This window comes from Monodon monoceros, unplaced genomic scaffold (assembly GCF_005190385.1).
Source record: "Monodon monoceros isolate NGI ecotype Baffin Bay Population unplaced genomic scaffold, NGI_Narwhal_1 Super_Scaffold_3, whole genome shotgun sequence".
Lineage (NCBI taxonomy): Eukaryota > Metazoa > Chordata > Mammalia > Artiodactyla > Monodontidae > Monodon > Monodon monoceros.
The window spans coordinates 289,012-310,337 of NW_021703780.1; the positions used below are offsets into that span (position 1 = coordinate 289,012).

The 21,326-nt window shown below is 43.1% G+C and overlaps 3 protein-coding genes and 1 non-coding gene across 8 annotated transcripts in view; 1 reads left to right on the top strand and 3 right to left on the bottom strand.

Annotated features, from left to right (window-relative positions):
* Window positions 1–3,803: 3,803 nt before the first annotated feature.
* Window positions 3,804–14,211, bottom strand: CMC4 (C-X9-C motif containing 4). Of its 3 annotated transcripts, none has more exons than XM_029241635.1 (3): window positions 13,855–14,211; window positions 6,749–6,816; window positions 3,804–4,300 (listed from the first exon to the last, which is right to left on the bottom strand). In XM_029241635.1, exons 2-3 carry the CDS (start codon window positions 6,804–6,806, stop codon window positions 4,158–4,160), a joined length of 201 nt encoding a protein of 66 aa, XP_029097468.1. In that variant the 5' UTR covers window positions 6,807–6,816; window positions 13,855–14,211; the 3' UTR covers window positions 3,804–4,157. The 3 variants fall into 3 exon arrangements, with proteins under 3 accessions (XP_029097468.1, XP_029097469.1, XP_029097467.1); XM_029241636.1 differs by lacking the exon at window positions 13,855–14,211 and adding an exon at window positions 7,744–7,914; XM_029241634.1 differs by lacking the exon at window positions 13,855–14,211 and having other exon boundaries at window positions 6,749–6,879.
* MTCP1 (mature T cell proliferation 1) lies at window positions 6,817–11,013 on the bottom strand. Its single transcript, XM_029241633.1, has 4 exons — window positions 8,723–11,013; window positions 8,433–8,603; window positions 8,300–8,351; window positions 6,817–8,208 (listed from the first exon to the last, which is right to left on the bottom strand). Exons 1-3 carry the CDS (start codon window positions 8,825–8,827, stop codon window positions 8,304–8,306), a joined length of 324 nt encoding a protein of 107 aa, XP_029097466.1. The 5' UTR covers window positions 8,828–11,013; the 3' UTR covers window positions 6,817–8,208; window positions 8,300–8,303.
* Window positions 14,212–14,572: 361 nt separating the features above from the next.
* The window catches only part of BRCC3 (BRCA1/BRCA2-containing complex subunit 3), a 73,850-nt gene continuing 67,096 nt past the window's right edge, over window positions 14,573–21,326 (top strand). For 2 of the 3 annotated variants that reach the window (XM_029243433.1, XM_029243436.1), the window contains exons 1-3: window positions 14,573–14,710; window positions 15,394–15,410; window positions 16,140–16,194. In XM_029243433.1, coding sequence (XP_029099266.1) covers window positions 14,588–14,710; window positions 15,394–15,410; window positions 16,140–16,194 — 195 coding nt within the window. In that variant the 5' untranslated portion in view covers window positions 14,573–14,587. The remainder of the gene's footprint in view (window positions 14,711–15,393; window positions 15,411–16,139; window positions 16,195–21,326) is intronic. The other variant, XM_029243434.1, reaches the window with a different exon arrangement.
* On the bottom strand, window positions 16,734–16,806 carry TRNAG-CCC. Its single transcript has one exon. It is a non-coding gene; the product is annotated as a tRNA-Gly (tRNA).

The following is a 21,326-nucleotide window of genomic DNA, read 5'->3' on the forward strand; positions in this document are numbered from 1 at the left end:
AATCTGGAACAAGACAAGGAAGCCCACTCTTACTTCTCTTCAACATAGTATTGGAAGTCCTAGCCACAGCAACCAGACAAGAAAAAAATAAATAGAAGTTATTCAAATTGGTAGGGAAGAGGTAAAACTGTCATTATATGCAGATGACGTGATACCATATATAGAAAACCCTAAAGACCCCACACAAAAACTACTAGAACTAATCAATGAATTCAGCAAGGTAGCAGGATACAAGATTAACATACAGAAATTGGTTGCAGGGGCAGAGGGGTGGAGGAGGGAGCGGGAAAAAAAAAAGAAATTGACTGCATTTCTTAACACTAACAATGAAATATCAGAAAGGGAATGTAAGCAAACAATCCATTTTAAAATTACATCAAAAAACAATACTTAGGAATAAACCTGACCAAGGAGGTGAAAGACATATGCTGAGAACTACAAAACATTAATAAAGGAAATTGAAGATGATTCAAAGAAATGGAAAGATATCCCATACTCTTGGATGGGAAGAATTAATATTGTTAAAGTGGCCCTACAACCAGAAGCAATCTGTAGATTTAACGTGATCCCTATCAAATTGCCCATTACATTTTTCACAGAACTAGAACAAATAATCCTAAAATTTATACGGAAGCACAAAAGACCCAGAATTGTCAAAGCAATCCTGAGGAAAAAGAACAAAGCAGGAGGCATAACCCTCCAGACTTCAGACAATACTACAAAGCTACAGTAATCAAAACAGTGTGGTATTGGCACAAAACAGACATATGGATCAATGGAACAGAACAGAGACCACATAAATGAACAAACATACCTACAGTCAATTAATCTTTGACAAAGGAGGCAAGAATATACAATGGGAAAAAGACAGTCTCTTCAGCAAGTGGTTTTGGGAAAGCTGGACAGCTGCATGTAAATGAATGAAGTTAGAACACACCTTCACACCATACACAAAAATAAACTCAAAATGGCCTAAAGACTTAAACATAAGACATGATACCATAAAACTCCTAGAAGAGATCATAGGCAAAACATTCTGACATAAATTGTACCAATGTTTTCTTAGGTTAGTCTCCCAAGGCAATAGAAATAAAAGCAAAAATAAACAAATGGGACCTAATCAAACTTATAAGCTTTTGTACAGCAAAGGAAACCATAAACAAAATGAAATACAACCTTTGGACTGAGAAAAATATTTGCAAATGATGCGACTGACAAGGGCTTAATTTCCAAAATATACAAACAGCTCATGCAACCCAATAACAAAAAAAACGAACCCAATCGAAAAACGGACAGAAGATCTAAATAGACATTTCTCCAAAGAAGACATAAATGGCCAATAGGCACATGAAAAGATGCTCAACACCGCTAATTATTAGAAAAATGCAAATCAAAACTACAATGAGGTACCAGCTCACACTGGTCAGAATGACCATCATTAAAAAGTCTACAAATAACAGGGAAATCCCCGGCGGTCCAGTGGTTAGGACTCCGAGCTTTCACTGCCGAGGGCATAGGTTTGATCCCTGGATGGGGAACTAACACCCTGCAAGCCGCAAAGTGCAGCCAAAAAAAAAAAAAGGCTACAAATAACAAATGCTGGAGGGGGTGTGGAGAAAAGGGAACCCTCCTACACTGTTGGTGGGAATGTAAATTGGTGCAGCCAGTATGGAGGTTCCTCAAAAAAACTAAAAGTAGAGCTACCATATGATCCAGCAATCCCACGCCTGGGCATATATCCGGAGAAAACTCTAATTCAAAAAGATACATGCACCCCTATGTTCCCAGCAGCACTGTTTACAATAGCCAAGACATGGAAGCAACCTAAATGTCCATTTAGATGAATGGATAAAGAAGATGTGGTACATATATGTAACAGAATACTACTCAGCCATATAAAAGAAGGAAATTTTGTCATTTGCAGCAACATTGATGGACCTAGAGATTATCATACTAAGTGCAGTAAGTCAGAAAGAGAAAGACAAATACCATATGATGTCACTTATATGTGGAATCTAAAATAGGACACAAATGAACATATCTACGAAACAGAAACAGACTCACAGACATAGAGAACAGACTTGTGGTTGCCAAGGGGGAGAAGTGGGGGAAGGAAGGATTGGGAGTTTGGGATTAGTAGATGCAAACTATTATATATAGAATGGATAAACAACAAGGTCCTACTGTATAGCACAGGGAACTATATTCAGTATCCTATAATAAAACCACAATGGAAAAGAATATGGAAAAGAATATATACATGTGTAACTGAATCACTTTGCTGTACAGCAGTAATTAACATTGTAAATGAACTATACTCCAATAAAATTTAAAAAAATAAAAAACTGAGACCAGCCTTGAAAACTCCATGAACAGACAAAACCAGTTTAATCACGCAAGCAAGCCTTAATTTAGCTTATTTTAGGAGACTAACCTGACCTGGGTCATTTCTCATTTATGCTTCTGGAAAGCATAAGCTAAACTGTTTCCTAAGGCTGATATGAGGTTAACCACTGACCAATTCTCGACCATTTAAGAAAATTCTAATATTATAACCAATCACTGTGAAGAATAAGCAGTCACTGCCCTCATGCTGTGTAAGCTGCTTTATAACAGTGCCCCCCCCTCATTCCACGTGTTGGTCTGAGTGCTCTGTGTTCACAAACTGTCTTTTTGGTGTGTGCACAATAAACTTTCACTAATTACTACTTTGATGATTCATTGGCTTTCTGTTATTTTTCTGTGATCGTTTGACAAGTCACAATTGATTAAATCACTGGCCGTTGGTGATTGAACTCCAATATTCTCCAGCCTCTTGCCCCTCTCCCCTCCCCGGGGGTCATGGTGGGGGTGGGAACTGAAAGTTCTAACCCTCTAACCCTGCAAGGCCGTTCCCCTGGCAACCAGCCCCCATCCTAAGGTTACCTAGGGACTTTCAAACGTCTTATTAACATAACAGAAGCCACCTTTATTGCACTTATCACTTAGGAAATTCCAAGGGTTTTAGGACCACAGTGCCAGGAATGGAGACAAAAACCAAATATATATTTTGTTATAATGAAAGCAGCTCTTTTACCCCTTTCCTGTTTGCCCATTTCTGTTCCCCTGTAACCTTAAAAGAACCTAGTTATAGGAATGAGATCACCAGGCAGTTTAACCTAACTCCTGACTTATACTCTCCTGAATGCACACCATGCCTTGTTTAACCTGTTGATTCTTTTCCTAGATAGAAGTAGTTAGCTCTCTACCCCCAATAGCCCCCCTAAGCAATCCTGCACGCAGATCACATGGGCAAGAAAACATCTGAAGAAAGTCAGCCAGTCTGCATGCAAAGGAGAATGATGCAGCATCCAACCTCCTTCCTTGATGATTCACTGAGATTCTTACCCCCTTTTTCCCTTTAAAAACTGTCATGGTGGGGCTTCCCTGGTGGGGCAGTGGTTAAGAATCTGCCTGCCAATGCAGGGGACACAGGTTTGAGCCCTGGTCGGGGAAGATCCCACATGCCACGGAGCAACTAAGCCCATGTGCCACAACTGCTGAGCCTGTGCTATAGAGCCCGCAAGCCACCAACTACTGAGCCCACATGCCGCAACTCCTGAGCCCCCGTGCCTAGAGCCCGTGCTCCGCAACAAGAGAAGCCACCGCAATGAGAAGCCCGCGCACCGCAACGAGGAGTAGCCCCCGCTCGCCGCAACGCAGCCAAAAATAAATAAATTTTTTAATAAAACCAAAAAAACTGTCATGGCTGAGCAGAATCTTTGGGGTTGGTCTCTGGACACAAACCCACCTTCTCCCCAGATTGCCAGGTTTTCTGATTAAAGCACCTTTTCCACTGACACTTGCCTCTCCATTATTGGCTTTTGAGTGGCAAGCAGCCAAATCTGACTTCGGTAACAATAAGTCAACATATCACATATACCAAACCAAAAAGTTTCACTTAAAAGGTTTATTTTAGCAGCTCAGTTTTATCACATTCTACTTATTTGTTTAATATATTTATATTTGTTCTGCATAGATGGCATATTAACTTTTATAGTTGACTTTTTCATTTGATATTTGCTGCTACCTGGCCTGAAGAAAGAGTCAGGAGGATAGATAAAACCCGCGTGGTGGCAATGTGGGGCAGCAGTTTGCTTCTCAGCAGAACTTTACTGTCATGTGGGCTTCAGCGTCAGCTTCTCTTCCTCTTCTTTCTCAAATCCTGAACAGACGAGAGATCTTCCCTTGGGATATCGAGCACAACACTTACGCAGTTCTTGGATGACAGCCTGACACTTAGATTCCATGTAGTTGTTGGCTGAAAGACAGATAGACAGACCCTAGTCATGATCTCATAGGACTAGGGCACAGGGAGGTTTAGATCTGAGCTTCCCAGTCCTTTTCACTTTATTGTATCTACAGACCTGGAGGAAAGAGGATGTACCCAAGTCCACTGAATTCTTTCTCATTTAGAGACCCATCAACAGGTTAATAAGGAAGTATGATGTACAAAGTGGTGGAAAGGTATTTTTACATATAATTTCCTTTTCTTTAACGCTGATTCCTTACATGTCTTTTTCCAGGGCAGTGGTTTTTAACCTTTTGTGTGTGTGTGTGTGTGTGTGTGTGTGTGTGTTTGGTCACTAACCCCTTTTGTTAATTTGGTGAATTAGAGAAATGCAGGAACCATGCACATTATTTTGCACTCAGTTTAAGGTGGTTGCTGGACCTTCCCTACCAAGTCTGCGCATTAGGGGTTGGCAAACTGCAGCCTCAGGGTTGAATTCCACTCTTTTTTACAGCTGAGCTAAGAATGGGTTTTGCAAAAGGTTGGAAACACACACACACACACACCAAAGACCTCCTGACTTCCAAATCCTAAAATATTTCCTGTTTGGTCCTTTACATAAAACATTTGCAGATCCCTGCTATACATAGACCCTAAGTCAACGAGGACTTGACCTAAAGGTCCTAGGTCAACTGCAGGTGATGAGTCCCCCAGTACTAAAATGGGGTGCATGGGAGTTAGCCTGGGATAGGAAAGACAATTCTGATTAGAGAGTATGGTTGGGTGGCTAAGTCCAGGTTTGGACCCAGACCAAATGGGTTCAAACCATCACTGTGCCCCTTAATAGTTCTGTGACCCTAGACAAGTTACATAGCTTCTGTGTTGATTTCCCTATCTATAAAAATGGGTCACAGTAGTATCTACCTCATGGGTGAAAGGATTAAAGCTTAATATTATTTAAAGCCCTTACAACTGAGCTTGTCATCCAGGGAGTACTTAACGCTCACTCGTAGCTCTTCTAGCTCTCAATCCACCCACATTGTAGTGAGGGGGGTGTATCCAGTTCTAACTTGATTTGTGTTCTCCTTTAGCTGTATGTTGCTAATTCAAATCAGGTAAGAATCAGATAGAATCAGGTAAGAATTTATTTGGGAGAAGAAATTGGGAAGAACATTCTTTTCTTTTTGGCGGGGGTGCCACGCTTCGAGGCTTGCGGGATCTTAGTTCCCTGACCAGGGCTTGAACCCGGGCCCACGGCAGTGAAAGTGCTGAGTCCTAACCCCTGGACCTCCAGGGAATTCCCCTTCCTTTTTCTTAAATTTGGAGGAAGGGAAGAAAAGGATGAATAAAATGGCATTATTATTCTACATTAACATTTCAGATTAAAAGATTTTAAAAAGATTGCTTACACCATAAAATGAAAAGTCCAAGAATGAAAGTTAAAAGTCAAAGGAAATATACAAACAAGGGTTTTCTTTGGTGGTGAGTCTTTGGGTGAACTCTGAACATTTTTCCATCCTCCCTTTCTATATTTTCATGGGCATCCATCTCTATCTATTACTTTAGTAATGGGAAAAAATTATCCAAAAAGTCAGCTTTCAAATTCAGATAGCCCTGTAGCCTTTTCTGTGTGTTCTGCTAGTAATCATTTGCTGATTTAAAAAAGTAAAATCGGGGCTTCCGTGGTGGCGCAGTGGTTGAGAGTCCGCCTGCCGATGCAGGGGGCACGGGTTCGTGCCCCAGTCTGGGAAGGTCCCACATGCCGCGGAGCGGCTAGGCTCGTGAGCCATGGCTACTGAGCCTGCGCGTCCGGAGCCTGTGCTCCGCAACGGGAGAGGTCACAACAGTGACAGGCCCGCGTACCGCAAAAAAAAAAAAAAAGTAAAATCCTCTAGCATATGGTCAAATTTATCGGCTTATTTAAAACAAAATGGACAAATCACTTACATCAAATATGCTTTAGCTGATTTATTTTTGCCTTCAAGAGTTAGTTGCCTGAATTCCAAATGTATTTTCACCCCCATCCCTTCTAACCTGACTGCTTTTAAAAAGTGAGTTGTCAGCCACACTGCAGTCTAACCAACCCACTTAAAACTAGTCTTTTTTAAAAAGGACTTTGCTCAGCTTAGTAATTCTCAACTCTGGCTGCACATTAAAATCACCTGGTTAGCTTTTTAGACTGATTCCTGCCCAGACCCCACCCCCAGAGTCTGATTTAACTGTGCTAGGCAAGTGTTTGAAGCCCTCCAGGTGATTCTGAATGTACAACCAGGATTGTAAACCCCAAGCTTAGGTCATACCACTTTTTATTTTCTGCCATCCTTGATGACACAGTGAGGAAAATCTTTAGGATAAGTTAATTACAGAAATATTACATTCTGAGAGGAGTTAATATAGTCTGCTGATAAAAAGAAAAATTGTTCTCTGGTTAGTTCACAGATAAAGTTGAAAAATATAGAAAAGCATTTAACATACTACCTTGTAAACATTTCTGTATTTCACAGGCTTGTTTCTGGCACGGATCCTTCTGCGGCATATCCAGAAAACTAAAATAAGAAAAATGATTTTTATTTTGTCTTTTATACATAAAGACTTTAAAGCCCCTCGATGGAATTTTCTTCTGAGACAAGCAGTATGCTCTTACAATTGCTGGAAAACAATTACACTAAAAAATATTCTTCCTGCTCATAGGATGAATTAACTGTATTTTTATAATATTCCATTTGGCTTGGAAGATATAAATAGCTTTACATAGGGAAAAAAACCCCTTGACTTCAACTCATCTTGACTATTGTAAACCAACGTTGGGCTAGAGGAGCCGGCGCTGCAGCCTGACAAGTCGGCCCACTGCCCGGCTCTGTCACTCAGAGAACCACTCTTGATAAATGATTTAACTCCTTGAGCCTTTTTCCTTATTACTTGTGTGTAAAATAGAGATCATACCTACCTGAAAGCATTGATGGAAGGATTAAACGTGATACAGTATATAAAGTGCATAGAACAGTGCCTGGAAGGCAGTAAGGACTCAACACATGATAGCTATTATTCCCAAGATTTTTAAAAAAGTAAAACCCTTCTTTTAATGTATACAAACTGCTATGAGTATTTTAACTCAGGAAATAATCTTTATCAGGTAGTGAATCAGCAATATTTGGTGCTATTATTACTTCCTGAGAAAGGTGCTAGGTAAGCAGCTAAAACGTTTTTTGGAGTTCTTACAGAAACCAACTTATTTAAAATATTTGTAACCAGAGAATAAATTTAAGTGCCCACCGATTCTGATCAGCAACTTCTAAAAATTTGAAGACACAATTTCAGAAAGGAAAAAGGCCCAGGAGCCTTTGTAGCTAATTTCATTAATGCAAATGATCTCCCCTTTTTTTTTTTTCCTCAGAGCCCCCTAAGTTCTTAGTAGATCCAAGTTAGGTCAGTACTGGGATGGGAAACACTGGAGCAAAACCTAGGATATTTACAGGATGGGAGAAGGAAAGGCAGGTGAATTGCTGCAGGGCAAATAAGCGACAAATAGATGTTGATGCTGCTAGGAGCTGCTCTCTTCTCTCTAAATCAGTACCAAGTCCTTGGTGATCAGGGCATCTGTTCTGTAGCAGGTGCTGACTTTTGTGGGATTCATCAGATCCCAGTTCCAGCTGATGATGTCCATTAACGGTTCTATGGCAATTTCCAAAGGAGTCAATTTCAAGTTACGTATCCTAACTAAGTGCTTTTGTTGACTTGCTTTCTGCCTGCATAACCCTTTCTCTGCAGTTCCACTTTCGGTGTTCTTCATGACCCTTCCTAAACTTCTGTGTTCTTGAGCAGTTTTTCAACCCACTCCCTCCCCACAGGCCCACAGGTGGGTGCACTGCAGTGGTGGATGACGTGATTGCCATATACTGAACAGAACAGAGGGGCATATCTTCCTAGAATCCCAGCACCTGGAAAAAAAAGATCATTAAAATCACCACAATCGAATAGGGTGAAAAAGAAGAAGGTGGGTGGGGACAGGGGAGAAAAAGAAGTACATACCAGATTAATCATCAGGCAAAAGCTTAAGCAACAGCTCCTGTACTCCCCTGACCTGTCAGAAAAAGAAAAGTTTATAGAGTACTCTGTTATAAGAGTCCCAGTACAATGAAAAATTATTAAGCAACATGTGTACCATTAAATGATGCTGGATCTGCCACAAGCGAGAGTTGTTATCCATGTAGCGCTCCTCGGGGTAGAGTTGCCACATGAGAGGTAGCTGGGAGGTGAGAAGGTGACTTGGCCTGGCTGCGTCACCTAAAGGAACCTGAACTTGCTGAACTCGTGCCCTTAGGAAACTCGTCTCCTAATGGAAAGAAACGATCAAAAATAAAACCAAAGACTTCAGGATATTGAGACTGGTTAGAAACCAAGTTGCTTGAAAGCAAAAATCAAGAAAGAAATAAACAAAATGTAAACAGTTACCTCTTCCAGGACGGCCACCCACGTGCGCTGGTGTTCGTCGCGGTAGATACCCTCTTGGTGAACCCAGAGGTGATCGGGTGGAGCCCCCACATCCTCTCCTGCCATCCTGGGCTTTGGATTCCAATTCTAGCCCTGCTTTTCTCCACCTAAGCCTGCAGCACCCGCGCACAGGACACAGGTGTGACTTTTGGGGTTGGAATGAACTCACCAATGAGCAAGGTGACCTGGTACTAGCAACCACCAACTAGAAGCAAACCTCACCTATGTCTATCTGCACAGCCTAAACAGAACTGAGGATGTCTGAAGCTGCCTGGCAGACACTGAAGTGACACTCAGACAGAACCCTGGGTGATGCTGCTGACTGCGAAGCACTCAAGAATTCTGCTAGGTGAGGGGTTCCGTGGAAATGTGGGCCTAGCGCTACAGGAAGCCGGGCAGTGGTCTCACAGTCTTTGCATTCAGCAAGCAGCATCTGACAAAATGCAGTGAGCAACGGAATATGCACAGGAGTGCGCATAAGGGCACACTTATTTGGGCAGGAAAGCAGTATAACAGACACATGCATGCCATATTCTCCAGGTAAAAGCCCCTTCCAAGCAGTTTCCATTTTAAAAGGTAAGACTGTGAAGGTCAAATCATGTAATGTGCATGGCTTTCTAAATTGAAATTAGAAGTTTGTTTTAAGGGCAAACGACCTATTTATCAGTTTGCTTAGAAAGGCTACTTATAATGGCTAGGCATTTCCAGAAGGGAGTTTTCATTTTAGGGAAAATACTTATGGTCGCATCGTTGCAACAGACCCTGGGGATCGTGATGATTCAGAGCTGAGAGACAGGGTCCTTGTTTCACTTTAATAATGCTTCAGGATGTCACAGGAGCCCATTTTTCCATAGACGCGTGGGTTTAAATTCTGTTTTCCCAAGTCAGAAGGTCAGAAAAGCCCATCTGCCCTTTGGGAGGTGTAAAGGAAGCACACCTCTGGGCAAACTCTTTCCATAACGCAGACTCAGCTCCGACCCCATAAGGATCCTCTGCCCAGGTCTGGGTCTCATTCAGGGCCTCACAACAACTTGAGCTGCATTTTACAGGAATGAACCTTTTGGAGCCAGCTTACAGCGTCGCAGCGTGCTTTCACTGGGTGTCTATGTTGGGCAGAGTGCAGACACGGCATTGGGGGATCTGCTCCAAAAAACAGAGGCCTCCTATTCCCGTTAGGCGGCCTTTAGGTAAGAGAGAGACTGCAGCACAACTTGGGAGGTTGTTAAACCCTCAAATGAGATTGTCAAGAGGAAACGAGATGCCAGAACACAGGATGATGCCAGAAAGAAGAACTAATTGAGCTGAACCAAGCCTTCTTTTCAAGAACAACAATCTGAGTCTGATTTGTTGTTGTTTTTCTTTAACATTGCTGGTTTACCTTCCCTAAAAGGTAAGTGGAAAATATCTTCTATAGACTTAGGAAATGGTCTGATTGTAGTGAATAATTTATGAGCATCACACTTGCCTCGCCCATTGCACCCTGAGTGGACCTGACTCTGAGCCCATCGTAGCTTTTGTCTTACAGCGCTCTCTCATTTCAAACTCACCTAAAGCAGAACACCTTCTCCTAAACCAAATCCTGATTTCTCGCAGTGGCAACACAGCCTCTCCTGATCCTGCGGACTCAAAACTTGTGAGTTATCGTGGACTTCTTCCTCTTCTTCAGTTGGTGCATCCCACCTGTCACCATTTCCAGCAAGCACCACTACCACTGTACTTGAGACCAACTTTCCCCCGATACCAGGTTCATCATGTCTAGCGCCGTATCCTTGCTCTCGCTTTCCACTCGCCTAATGTTCCTCCCCGGGCCTCTCTGCCTATCTCAGTACTATTACCACAGAGGGCAGGTGCCTGCCTTCTTGATGAAAACTTCCTGCCTCTTATGAATACTGTAGCATTTATGTCTAAACTAAAACTCAGATTTGACTGCTAATTATAAATTGCTTCACATTTTGCTCTGCTTATTTCACAAGTCCTGTCCGCGCCCCCCCCACCCCAGTACAGTGTTATAAGCACCTCAACAGAAGGAATAATACAGCACTGGACACCCTAAGCCTCAAATACTAGTCAAACAGTGTTCCTGTGAGTGGATGGATACGTATGCTGAGTAGAGAGGGGAGGCAAAGGCCACATGAGCATGGGTAGGGAGTGACCCTCTGGGTCTGTTATATAGCTATACATTATTTTGTTCAAAGCCATTTTTTTCCATTTAGCAGATACAATTGTTCTGCCTCTCTTCCTCCCCAAGATTTTGGAAAGGAGAGATAAAAACAAAACCCAGTAAATACTAATGTCAAAATAAAATATATTAAAGTCTGAATTTTGAGTACAAAAGAAACACGTGCCCCCCCTCAAAGTAGAAACCAAATGTTAAAGGTTTTAGGACCATCTCAACTTCACAGATAGGTCCTAGCAACAACTAATACGTTGACACATTGACATTTAAATCTGTTTTCAATGAAAAGCAAAATTTTACTGGTTACATCGACATTAAAAGGAAATAATTCCACTGGCATAGAGGGCAAACAAATTGGATGCTCTGAGTTAGTAAGAATCACTACAAAGAGGCCTATGAGTCACTACAAAATATTCTCAGAAGAAAGGCAGCGTGGTGTGCTGCTGTGACCTGAAGGACAACATGCTGGGCATCAGCAGGATGAACCTGGGACAAATGCCAGCACACAACCCTGGACTTGCATGCGCTACCAGAGACAGCATGAAGGCCCAGCGAAAGGCAACTGCAGTGATCAAGGGACTGAGAAGCTGCCCTGTGAGCACGAATCAAGAGCCTCAGCAGAGAAAAGCCAAGGCTCAGTGAGAGGGATTAAGATCAAAGCCACAAAATCGCAGGTTGTATGAATGGAATACAGTTTCCCTAAAAGTGATCCTTGGAACACTTGCCCCTAACTTTTTCCTTGGTCAAATAAGTTTGGGAATCTTGTAGAATCATAAAGAACATAAGTACAGTAAAACCTCTGGCAACTTATGCAGTAAAGAAACTTTATTTTAACATTCCCCAAATTTATTTGACTAGAGAACATTCTCCTCCATATGACAGTTGTGCACAAAATTCAGGACCCCTTGAACCAAGATGAATCTCTGAAAACCTCGAGATAAACTTAGGTACAATGTGCAATACAAAACACAGAACATAAACCTGTTCCACTCAACTGAAGGAATACTACCAGCTGCAAATTCAAATGGATTCAAAAAAGTGTTTATAGGGAATTCCCTGGTGGTCCAGTGGTTAGGACTCCGTGGTCCCAATGCAGGGGGCACAGGTTCGATCCCTGGTCGGGGAACTAAGATCCTGCATGCCGCATGGCACGGCCAAAAAAAAAGAAGTATTTATATACCTTTATTACCCATGAATGCACTAAAAAAGATTGTCCCCGTGGGGGTTACCTTGATGCCACGGCCAGGGACCACACTGGCCTAGACAGAATATTTCTTAATAAGGCAGTTTGTGAACTATGTCTTAAGTAGGATAGACCACACAGAAGGGCTTGCTTAGGTAGGTAATGCAAGTAAAACCATTATTTTTCATTTACAGAATGAATCATTTTGTGTCTTTTAAAAGAAGTATAATTTGGTTTAATTTCCAGGTGTTTGAACAGTTTTTAAACATGAATCAGTTGAATACACTTACTTTATTTGAAGTCAATTAATAAACTCATCTACTTACAATGGGTGAAGTTACCAAGCCCTGGAGTCAGCCCAGCCTGTGTATGAATGCTGATTTTGCCACTTACTAGCTCTGTGACCTCGGATAAGTTACACTCTCTACACTCCAGTTTTCTAAGATGTCAAATGAGAATTAAAGAACAAATTAATTATAACTGTCAGCACTTACCTAGCACTTCCTACATGTTTATATATTGACTCTTTTAATCTTCACAGTCACCCATTAGATGGATACTATTATTACCCCCACTTAAAGATGAGGGAAGTAAGGCACAGAGAAGTTAGCTAACTTGCATGAGGTAACACAGCTAGGAAGTTGCAGAGGCTGATTCCAATTGGGGCAGTTTACACATACAAGGTATACAAATGCTTAGTAGAGTGTCTAGCACATGATAAGCTTGCCATAAATGTTAATAGTTTTTTTTCTACTCCAATTAAACTTTAGAGCTGTAAAATGCAGCCATGAGCATTATAAAAGGTAGAGAATATCATTGTGGGATATGAGATTGACTAACACCAACCATAGACAAAAGGTGTTTTTCTTCTCGAAGCTGCCTAAAAGTGCTTATAAACGCAAGACGTCCCATCACAAAACATAAAAATAACAACAGCCATACTTGCACCATCAGCGCAGGGCATACTAGCCGCGAATAGCCATTGAAAACAATATATGCTGTAAGATTGAAGCTTAAGAGAAAAATTAGATGGGTCCAGTGTAATTGCACACATGAAATTTCGCCCCAGCTTCATCATTATCAAAATTAATCATGGAAGGATGTGCAATATGATTCTTAAACATTAGGTAAAAATGGAGGTTGCTGGCATGGATGTTCCAGATAGTTCCACTGGACGTGGGCCCTATTTGTGGGGAGATCGGGGTTGGAACTGACTTGGGAGAAAAGAGCAAAGCATCAACACCTCCTCCAGCAGCACCCTGGGCATGTTCCCTTTCCAGTACTGCCCTGTCCGCCTGTCTCCCAACTACACATGGAACAGAGAAGCAGATCAAACCCACAGAGGCACTGACTGGCCGTGGCGGCAGCACGGCATAGATTTTTCTTTGGTTTTGAATCGTTCCCAGAATCCGCGTGTAATTCCTAGCCTCGGGAGTGGGAGATGTGTACTGTCCCCTATTGCACGTTTATCACACCTCAAAAGAAAATTACTTTTACATATAATTTCACCAGGTCTGATATCACCGAGACAAGGCGAGCTGAGGAAACTTGTGCATATCTGCTGCGATCTGCGATACATCCGACCTCGAACAGAAACTTCAGTTCCCCTTTCCCCTTCCCTGTATCGAACAAATAAATACCTAAAAGCCTTTGGAGAAAGTAGCAGCCGCCAAGCTTAGGAGTGATACTTTTTCAGACACAGTATAACACTGTTTCTGCCAAGAGGTTACTCACATGAATATAGTGTTTCTTGGGCTAATTATCCGCCTCGAGAGCAGCGAGGCTACAACTTCAGGTCACCCACCCCGGGCCACTCAAGCCGGGATCGGGACGTGAGCCCGGGGCGAGCCGAGGGGCATTCCGGGCCGAGGTCACCGAACCGAAGTTACGGGGCGCGGGCCGGCCACCGGAAGTGGTCCAGGGAAAGAGAGTGGTCCCAAATTCAGGGCCCCTAACTTGGAAACAAAACAAAATAAAAGAAAACCTTAACTCAGGACCGAATTTCAAAAGAGCGTCCCTTGGGCTCGAAAGGCCGGCGCGCGCGGCGATGCCGCCTGAGGGAGGTCCCCGGAGCGTGTAGGCCGCGCACGGCTCTTCTCGGCGGGCGGGCAAAATGGGCGCCGGCGCTCAGGAGGCGCCGGCCCGGCCGTCCGGGCGCTCCTCACAGACCACGTCCGCCCGCGACCCGAGAGCGCCGCCTCCCTGCCGCCCCCCGCGCCCGGCCCGACGTCCAGACCGCGGCCGGCCACCGCCCTCTGCCCCGACGGCCACGCCTGCCCCAACCGGCGCGGGCGTTTCCCAGGTGCCGCCGGGCCGGCCCCGCCCCCGCGTCCCAAGCTCCGCCCCCGCGCGCCCGCCCGCCCCGCCCCGCGCCCCAGGCCCCGCCCCCACGGAACCCAAGCGCCGGAGCAGCCGGTTGGCCAGGCCCGAGTGGGCCCGAGGCGGACGTGAGCAGGGCCAGATCAAGATGGCGGTGCAGGTAGTGCAGGCGGTGCAGGCGGTTCATCTGGAGTCGGATGCTTTCCTAGTTTGTCTCAACCACGCTCTGAGCACAGAGAAGGAGGAGGTGATGGGGCTGTGCATAGGGGAGGTAAGTCATCCAGTAAGCCCGGCCGGAACCCTGCTGAGCAGTCCCACCGTGTCCCCTGGTTGGGTGTTGCCAGCGCCCAGGGCTGCGGAGGCCACAGGCACTCCTGACTCAGATCCTTGGACGTATCCTTTGGATGGTCCTGTCGCCTGGCCCCCGTTTCCTCGCGTCGCTTAAGGCTTCTTTACCCTTCTGCAAGCCACCAGCGATCCTCCTAAGCCTCGGGGAGTGGGGGGGAGGGATGGAAGGCTCACTTTTTCTTGTAGTCTGTGGCTTTTCTTTAGATCTGGAGTTATAAACCCATTGACCAAAACTGCAAGTCAGATCAGAAAGACGATCTTTTATAATGAGGACATCAGTGTATCAGGAAGCAGCTGACCACGATTAGGGCCCCTAGCCTCGCCTCCGCTCTTCCCTCTAGGAATCATTTTGAGGGTTCGGTTCCAAATAACCCAAGACAGGTGAGGGTTTCCAAGAATCCCAAGTTTCCACTGCGTTAAATATTGCAGAGGGGTGAAAGAGGATGAGGAAATAGAGCTTACTTGTTGGCAATCCGAAGTAAGAATTCTCCAGTCTTTCGTGCCGGTGTACAGGAACACATAACCTAATTTTCATATTATCTGCATCCATGTACATCTAATACACTTAATGTGATCAATAATGTTTTCTGCTCTTTCCCACTCTAGTTGAATGATGACCCAAGGTAAGACTATATTTCTTTACTCCTATCTTTTGATCTCTTTGTCATTGTTAACTCAAAATTATCACAACTTTCGCAATGTTTTGTACAGGTTGTATTTTAAGTTACCATTATGACTGTGGAGCTCCCTCAAGAACACAGTTTCAATTCCACCCCAACCCTGAAAGTTGCTTTCCACCTTACTTTCTAGTAGGAGGATTTTCAGTTGAGATATGTATGATCCTATGTGAAAAATATGTTTGGGGGAGCCAAGATCATAAGTGAACCTGTGAAAGCTCTCTGTGGCAGATAATGTGCATATGAGGAGACATTTCCCCCTATTAATCCATTTCTCTATCTAAATTGTCAATGGCTTTCTGCCTCCCCCTGGTGGACCCTACAGTGATCTCAGAGATCCACAGCGGCTTGAATGCTTGAGGCGGTGAAAGCTTTGGTCTACCTTTATTTAAACGTCAGAGCACAGCAGTTTCTCCTTGTCAAACTCACCTCCTTAATACCCAGGATTATAGGACTTTAGCTTTGCCCATGAAAACTATGCACTCGCCACTTAAGCATATGTCTCAGAGTCCTTCTAACAGACATATGAGCACAGCTCTAGCCTCAGTTTACTTTCCCTCCTCTTCCTTTGTCTCTGCTGTTTCATTGCAAAAACTGCTATTCCTGTTACTTTGCTTTAATACCTTTTTATATTCCAAACCTCAGTTCCCTTTTTTTCTAATTTATCCCCAAAAGGAGTGACCCCAAATTTACATATACTGGAACTGATATGCGCACAGTTGCTGAAAAGGTACGTGTGCTATAGCTATAATTTTGCATGATGAAAACTTGCACTTGGGGAGGGATTTCTGTATTCTGTTTGATGATCTCAGCCAGGGTTAACCCAGTTCATGCAGACCCACGTTTGGCTGGGTGGGGTGTTCTCTCTAGGAAAAGCAGATGAAGAATCTACTCAGTAGGAATGAGACCTAATTTTCTATTCTTTCTAGCAAATTATTACTACTTGATCAGGATGAGTAACCACTGTCAGCTCTCCTCCTTGCTGTCCTCTGCGGGGTTTCTGGCCCTTCTCCCATCTTCCTTGAGACCTTGCTGGTTCACATCCTTGAGATCTGGTTCACATCATTGTTATCTTTTTATCCCAAGTCCCAGTATCTACTCAGGCAACCCCTCTCTGCTTACAGGCAACCTGTCTGCACTCCCGCCCTGCCTTTTCTTTCCTTTTTATTTCTTTAATGTGTATTTATTTGGCTGCACGGGTCTTAGTTGTGGCACGCATGATCTTCGTTGCTGCGTGTGGGATCTTTAGTTTTGGCATGTGGGACCTAGTTCCCTGACCAGGGATCGAACCCGGGCCCCCTGCATTGGGAGTGCAGAGTCTTAACCACTGGACCACCAGGGAAGTCCCCCTGCCCTGCCTTTTCTGGCATGCTCGAGCTTTTATGGTCGAGTATAATGCTTCTCAACCTAATTGTGGTGTAGGACCAGTTAATTTTTTCCCAACCTGTTGCAGACCAATGGTTTTGTAAAATACAATAAAAATAAATTATGTCCTCTTCTCCTACCAAGCAGACAATGGCGGTGATAAAAGCTATCAGGCAACAACTCCATCTAATTATTACCCTGCAATAATTACAAAAAATTACTCTCCAGAGTAATCAAGGAAAGAAGTCCACTTCCCATCCAGAGCTGCAGCTTCTTCAAAGACCTTGCTTATCAAATATCTTGTCTCTCTTCTGAGTCTTCAACCTATTCCTGTCATCTGGCTTTTTTCCCTTAAGATACAACTGTGCTTAAATTACTCTCATTTTCAGAAAGGAAAGAAAAATAACTTCTCAATCCTGCATCTTCCTGTAGTTAACTGCTCTTGTATCCTTCCTTTAATAGTCAGACCTCTTAAAAGAATAGGCTGCAATCATTCCTTATTTACCTTCTCCAGTGAAAGCAACCACCCTGTAGTTTGCAGTTCTACCTCTCCAGCCACCTCCTCATTGCTCCATCAGTGGATTATTCCTTGGTGCTTATCTTACTTAATCTTTGTCCTCAGAACTCTGAACTCTCACAGGGTGTTTTATTTGTTTTGTTTTTGCTGTGTCTAGCATTCCTCCCCTCTCTCTCTCATCCTTTATGGAATCTTCCTCCTCTGCCTATGCATCAAATATTGGGATTCTCCAAGTTTCTGCCTTCACCTCCTCCTCTTCCCAGAATGTCTTCCTGGCCAGCCTTACCTCCCCTATGGCTTTACCTGCAGCAGACATTGAGGTTAGACAGGTCTGTCTTCAAATACTTTCTCTGATACTTGTGTGACTTAGGACATGTTACTTAACATCTGTGAGCTTTGCTTTCTTTATCTGCAAAACAGGGATAATGACAGCCACCAGTTTCATAGAATTGTTGGGAGAGTTGGATCTGGGTAATGTGTGTAAAACACTCATCTGTAGAATGGGCATAACAATAGTACCAACCTCACTGGGTCATGGGGAGAGTTAATTAAATTAATACACGAAAAGCACTTTCCAAGTGCCTGACGCATGACATTGGCCATTCTGACTTGTTGTTAATGGCCAGTAGGTGATGGTTAGTATGAGTTATCCCAAAGCTCCAGAACTTCATACTCCACTGCCTTCTGGACATCCACGTTTATCCAGACACAGGTATCTTAAACTAACGTGTTCAAAACTGAACCTTTCCTCTTCCTCAAACCCTCTCCTCCAGCATTCCTCCTGCCATAGTAGTTCCCATACCTGGCTGCACCTTGGAATCACCCAGTAATCTTTACAAAATCCTGATACTGACTCAGTTGGTATTTGGTGAGACCTGTGTGGCAGGAGTTTACAAAGCTCCCCAGGTGATTCTAATGTGCAGCCAAGTTTGGGAACCACTGCCTGCCATTCAGAACCATTAATGTAGATTGCTTTCCCGTTTGTTTCCAATGCACCATCCCAACAATTGCTACCCTAGTTGAGGTCCTTATCACTTCCTTTATGGAATACTGCATCAGCCTCTCCACTGGTCTCCTTGCCGTGAGTCTGTCTCACCTCTAGTCTTTTCTTCTGACTACTTAGGATGTGACCTTTTGAGAACATGAGTCTGCTTGGCTAACTCCTTATTCCTTGCAGTTCAGCCCAGGTGCCACCTGCCTCCTTGAAGGAACCTGTCCTGACCTGTAGGCTAGCTCCTTGAGCATATCTATTGCAGTGCATATATGTTGTCTTAGAGTTGTTTACCTGTCTGTCTTCCTGGATGGGACTACTGTATCCTGTTTATCTTTGTATACTCAGGCCCTCATGTAGTGCCTCACATATAATACATACTTGATAAATACATGTTGTATGATTAACATACATCCCCTACAGGAGGAAATTAGTGTTACCTGCCTGTGATCCATGGAGGGCCATGCCAGGGGGCACAGACTTTCTGTAAAGGGCAAGATGGTAAATGTTTAGCTTCGCGGGCCATACAGTTTCTACTGCAGTTCCTCGGCTCTGCCAGTGTAGTGCAACAGCAGCTACTGGAACATAAATGAATGAACATGGCCAGATTTGACCTGAGGGAGGCCAAGCAGGCCATAGTTTGCTGACCTTTGATCTGTACCAAGGCAGAAGAGCCAAAGGAACTGGGCTTTAGTACCTTAATTCCAAGACTGGAAAAGCGTAGGGACCAATCTAGCTCAGCTGTAATATCTTACTTCTAGTGTGACTATGACCATACCAGTCTGTTCCTCAAACCCTTCAGCTACCTGTGACTTTCAGGGACATCCATCAGTCCTTTGTGACTTTTATTTATGCTTGTTTCATTTTGTTTATGATCTGTTCCTGGGCTCGTCTCACCACCCTATCCTGAACTTCTTTTATGCATTCCTCTTAGGCACTGAAACTTTCTCTGAGAAAGAGAAAATTCATGCTGGGCATCAACTCCTACTAAAGTACATTCCCAGTCTTAATGATGTAATTTTATTTTTCAAGAGTCCATGTCCTCATCTTGAATTCTATGTCAATTTGTACCTGCAAATTAGATATTAAACTTCATGAGTTCAGCAACCTTATCTTCTAATTAATGTTGGCATGCCATATCTTTTTCCATCCTTTTATTTTTAGCCTTTCTGTGTACTAATATTTTCAAGTGTGTCTCTTATTAGCAGCATATAGTTTAAAAAATCCAATCTGATAACCTTTTCAATTGGACTATTTAGTCCAATTACATTTAATGTAATTATATATGTATATGCCCCCCACACATATACATATATATGTTATAGCTGTCATATTTTTGCTTTCTATTTGACCCACTTCTCTGTTTTGTTTTTTTCTCCTTTCTTGACTTCTTTTGGACTCATCAGTATATTTTATTACTCTCCTTTGATCCTCCATTAATCAGTTATAACATTTTTTACTCTCCTTTTAGTCGTTATCCTACATATTACAATATGCATTCTTAATTTGTTAGTCTAATACAAATTACTATTTTTACCATTTCACTGATAGTACTAGAACTTTAGAACATTTAAATTTCATTTGCATCCTCCCACCTTTTGGATTATTGTTTTCATGCATTTTAATTATTTGGATATTTTAAGCCCCACATGACATTGTTTTTTGGGGGTTTTTTTTTGTTTTTGTTTTCTTTTTTAAAGGGCAGAGTGACTTTTTATTTATTTATTTTTGGCTGCATCGGGCCTTAGTTGCGTCACATGAGTTCTTCATTTCGGCATGCTGGCTGTCTAGTTGTGGCACACGGGGTCAGTAGTTGTGGTGCGCGGGCTTAGTTGCCCTGCGGCACGTGGGATCTTAGTTTCCCAACCAGAGATCGAACCTGCTTCCCCTGCACTGGAAGGCAGATTCTTAACCACTGGACCACTAGGGAAGTCCCCCCACATGACATTGTTATTACTGTTTTGTACAGTTAGCATTACATTTGTATTTACTCACATATTTTACCCTTTACAGTGTTCTTCATTCCTTCTTTCATATCTGGGATTTTCCTTTCTCTTTTTAGTATTTTCTGTGCTGATAATGATCTCTCAATTTTTTGCATGTGAAAACGTCTTTATTTTACTTTCATTTTTGAGGGATATGTTCTCATTCAAAGAACTCTTCATAGAGTTCTTGGTTGGCAGATCTTTTCTTTTTGCACTCTGACATGTCACCCATTCTCTTTATGCTTTGATTGTTTCTGTTCAAAAGTCAGCTCTTTGTCTTGTTGCTCCTTGGAAGGTAAAGTGTCTTTCTGTCTGCTTTTGATTTTCCTTATTGTATACTCTGTGCCTGCCAGACACGTGTGTGTATTATAAGAAAAGTTGTATGTGAGGGTAGAATGATTCATTCTTTATAGGATGAGCAAGGAATTTAAAGTCTATGAAAGAGTTCATGAGGTGAAAAAAGGCATGAAAGGGAACCACATTTGAAGCTCAGTAGCCACACGTGCCTCATGGCTGCTATGTTGCACAGTGTAGGTCTATAGGTTACTTCAAAATCTTGTCTCAGATTTCACCCTTGTCCGGGCAACGTCTGGCAATGCCATACCCACCTTTTCTCCTGAAACTCTTGAACAATTTCATTGTTCTGGTTTTGACTGCTGTCTTCCTTCCTGGCTCCTCTTATTGTACCCCATCCTATACCATGGGTATCCCCCTGGATTCACCCTGGACCTCTGCTCCCCCTCCCCACACTATTCCTTGCCTTTATTTACATCCTCTCATCTCAGTTCAGCTCATCTGAAAACACCCTCATCTTTCTTCCTTCTTGATCCTTTCTAAACTTAGATCTGCCTCCTCTGTTCTACCTAGTTTCAACCCTGAAACTTCAGAGTCATCCTTGACAGTTTCCTGTCCTGTATCACCCATGGTCCATAAGCTACCAAATCTCGTGGATCCTTGCTTCTTAATGAATCTCAAGTCTGTTTCTTCCATCTCTGACATACACT

Bases quoted from the DNA above. Each gene is read 5' to 3' on its own strand.
- CMC4 (XM_029241634.1), bottom strand. From the start codon at position 6,857: ATGTATAAAAGACAAAATAAAAATCATTTTTCTTATTTTAGTTTTCTG. The intron at 4,301-6,748 runs GTAGTATGTTAA...TCTGTCTTTCAG, and splicing joins AATACAGAAATGTTTACAAG to CCAACAACTACATGGAATCT.
- MTCP1 (XM_029241633.1), bottom strand. From the start codon at position 8,827: ATGGCAGGAGAGGATGTGGGGGCTCCACCCGATCACCTCTGGGTTCAC. The intron at 8,604-8,722 runs GTAACTGTTTAC...TCTTTCCATTAG, and splicing joins GGGTGGCCGTCCTGGAAGAG to GAGACGAGTTTCCTAAGGGC. The intron at 8,352-8,432 runs GTACACATGTTG...TTTTTCTGACAG, and splicing joins AGATCCAGCATCATTTAATG to GTCAGGGGAGTACAGGAGCT.